The 3,701-nt window shown below is 44.0% G+C and overlaps 1 protein-coding gene across 1 annotated transcript; it reads right to left on the bottom strand.

The window, feature by feature from the left end:
* Positions 1-910: 910 nt before the first annotated feature.
* LOC108717532 (ankyrin repeat domain-containing protein 9-like) lies at positions 911-3,473 on the bottom strand. Its single transcript, XM_041564221.1, has 2 exons — positions 3,161-3,473; positions 911-3,079 (listed from the first exon to the last, which is right to left on the bottom strand). The coding sequence occupies exon 2, from the start codon at positions 2,862-2,864 to the stop codon at positions 2,022-2,024; it is 843 nt and encodes a 280-aa protein (XP_041420155.1). The 5' UTR covers positions 2,865-3,079; positions 3,161-3,473; the 3' UTR covers positions 911-2,021.
* Between the last annotated feature and the right edge of the window lie 228 nt (positions 3,474-3,701).

Here is a 3,701-nt window from a genome sequence, read left to right on the forward strand (position 1 = left end):
TGGGACCTTTTTCAACAGGGACCGAAACGTTGGAGAAGATTATTTATCTCACATCGAAGGGAGTGCTGGTCTATGAAATATTGATGTATACAAGATTTACCGTGCACCCCTGCCCTCATTAAAGATTGATTTTGGAGTGCGGATACTCACCTGGAAGATATAAATATATATAGAGAGAGAGAGAGAGAGAGAGAGAGAGCACTCACAGCGATCACCATCCAGTGTGTATCAAAAAGTTATTTATTGGTGCATGGTGTATCAACGCGTTTCGGCTCACCTGGAGCCGTCGAAACGCGTTGATACACCATGCACCAATAAATAACTTTTTGATACACACTGGATGGTGATCGCTGTGAGTGCTTTCATGGACTGCTCTGAATATTTTTGGATAGCACCCAGCAAGTGACTATATGAGTGGTGAATGCCGATAATCCCCACATATATATATATATATATATATATATATATATATATATATATATATATATATATATATATATACAAAACTCAATGGTGCACATCATTTAATAAAAGGTAGTACCTGGGTGCCAGCACATGGTATGTACAGTAGCAGAAAGATTGCGGCACACAGGATTTCCACTTAAAAAAAAAAAGAAATTTATTAGCCTCAACGTTTCAATCCCTCACAGGGATCTTCGTCAGGAGCATACAGAGAAACACACAGACCCCCAAAACCCCACTGGTGATAAAACACTCGGCCTTGACTTGGCGCCAAAGGCGATCCCTTTAAGGAATCGAAACATTGAGGCTAATAAATTTAGTTTTTTTGAAGTTCAAATCCTGTGAGTGCCAAAGTCTTTCAGCTATATATATATATATATATATATATATATATATATATATATATATATATATATATATATATATATACTGTATATCCAAATGGCGAAAATATCTGCATATGTATATACATAGAAGCAAGCAGAAATATATATAGATTGCATACAGACCCATAGCATATTCATCAAGCCAAGTCATTAATATCAAGGGAGCAGGATTAAGAGCAGATGAGATGACAGTGAGGAGAATACATGCCAGTTTGTTATCTATTAGCCAGTCTGATTATCAGAAGCTGCATATGGATGGGACACACAATCACATGCTGTCTGCTGGGCAGAGGCATTGAGCCTGCAGCTGTCATGGATGCAGGGAGTTGCGCTTAAACAACAGCTGTGGGGCCACAAGTTGCATATTGTTACTGTTTTCATCTTGTCCTACTGTCTCCATCTTGTTCTATTGTTGCCATTTTGCCCTTTATTTGCCATCTTGATCTACTTTCTCCTACTGTCACCAATGAAAGGCAAGTAAAGCCCACATGCAGCTTAGTCTTAAGGGTTCCCTTCATTTATTTCTCAACAATGCAGTGCCCCAACCCAGTGTAAAGGATGCCATTTTGGGGAGGGGGGAGCATAGCATTTATTCTAAGGCCCAGGCTCAGGAAAGGGTTTTGGTTGTTTACAGGAGTTGCAAAAATGGCTGCAACATATAACACATAAATATACGGCTTATTTTCTCAAGGGACATGATGTATGTGCCGTGTGCTGCCATAAGCTGTAAAATACTGGTACCCAACACTGAAAATACCCCTTGTCTGAGGCTTCGAAAAAAGGGGACTGTTGCTGAAAATAACTGATATGTACTGGTGCAGCCAACCTGTAATGTAATATATCATACTAATGAAACAAAGGCTTTATTTACTGCTGGCTTTACTTTCCCTTTAAACCACCTGGACTATATTATTATCTCCCTGATGACAGGAGAGTAGCTGATATCTATGAATCATGTTCACTTCAAGGCATCTTCCTACTATTCACTCTTCCTATAAAGGCCTCTGCCTTATTGCCCCATGGCTATTTGCCTCCTGTCATTGGAATGATGTTACAATGCCCATCAGCACAGGGTCTAAAAACATCTGCAAAGGAATAGACTGGAATAACCAAAGCTGTCATGCCCTTTTTCACCCCCCCACCCCAAATCCCACCTTCCCAAGGATAGAGGAGCTAAGTTGACCCTGGCAGTGGCTTTAATGCATGGGGAATAGGAAGCTCTTGGATGCTCTGCGGGAAGTTTGCAGGTTGCAGACACCGCAGGATTCTTTGCATTGCTGCTAAATACAGCCGGGGCGGCCGTTTGCCCACCAGGTAGTTCAATTTGTCCTCCCCCAGAAGGGGACTCCAAAACCCTGGGTTGTCTCTCAGCATCTCTTTCATTTTAAAGTTCAGGGAAGACGAGAAAAGCAAGAGATAATCCAGGCAGAGCTTTTTGGACTCCACGTTGACTTTGGAACTCCACAGCTGCTCCAAAATGACATCCAGAGGGGTTTCCCCTTTGCGGTCCATTATTTTGGCAGAGGCTCCATTCCCTAGAAGGATCAAGACTGTTTCAGCACTCAGAAGTTCACAGGCCAAGTGCAAAGGTGTTTTACCATCCGACAAATGAAAACAACTCGCCCTGTTGATGTAGGACTGAAGGCTGGGCAGCTCATGGGTTACCTTAATGATCATAATTAAAACGTCCCTCCGATCATAAGTAACCGCCAGCGCTAGATGAGGAGCTGAGGGTGGACAGCAGCAGAATTTGATTCCTGGTACCTTTAAGGCTTCCTCTGCATAGTGAGACAGCAGATACTGAGCATAGCGTAGGTGGTTATGCACTACTGCATACATGAGGGCATCTGATGGTGAGTAGCACCTAAGACTTGCGTCTTCCTCCAAATGGAAATACTCCATAGTCCTCATTTCTTCCAGTTTCCACACCGGCTCCTGGTCCCGCACCGCCTGGTAGAACATATAGGCGTAGTACTTGCATTGCTCATCCTGCAGGCTGACTTGATTGCTGCACATGTCTCTTGCCCAGAAAGACGCAAACAAAGAGGAGAGTCAATGGTTTCCCGGCAGGGTTCCACGAGGAACGTCTTTCATGTGCAGCTGCTGTCACACAGTCCTTCCAGGGAGCAGAGCATGGTCAGATGCCACCATCACTGCTGATTTATTCCTGGAGAACAAGCCTCCTGCTTGAGTTAACACTTGTCTCCCCAATCCTTCCTGGATCCTTCTCCCTGTGAAGCGTAAAGGATGGGCACTGGTTAAAGGAGGGTATGGGATCTCATCATAAAAAAGAATTAATATCATAACCTTACCTTGAACCTTCCTCTTTCTTCTCCACCGTCCTGCTACTCACCGTTTCCCTGCAGCCTTTTGCTGCATTTGGATGATGGGAAGCTGCTGTCGGCTCACTAGCCTGCTGCTCCCTGCAGTGGTGAATGGAAGGGGGGGAGTTGCAATCTATAGAGGGTTTTGCTGTGTAGGAAGAAAAATGCTAAGTGAATCCCTGGTAGAGTTACAGGGCTTTCTGATAGGGAGGAGACCAGTGGCAGCCCGTGTGTTCTGCACCCACAGTGCTATTATAGCACAAATCTGCAGACACGGGAGCCATAAGCTGGTGCAGCACTGGAATCATCAGCTCTGACTGAATATTAAATTTAACCCAAGAATCAGTTAAACTTTCTGCAGGATCCTTAGGGGCAAATTTACTTACCTCCAAAATTGCGCCAGAGACAGCTTCGCTGACATCGCCGGGTGTAGATTCTCCAGGACAGCACTAATTCACGAAAATCCAAAGTTGCGTTCAGGGCGCGAAGTTGCGCTAGCGTTGGCTAATTTGCATATGGCGAGAAGTTA

The sequence above is a fragment of the Xenopus laevis genome, chromosome 5S, assembly GCF_017654675.1.
Source record: "Xenopus laevis strain J_2021 chromosome 5S, Xenopus_laevis_v10.1, whole genome shotgun sequence".
NCBI lineage: Eukaryota > Metazoa > Chordata > Amphibia > Anura > Pipidae > Xenopus > Xenopus laevis.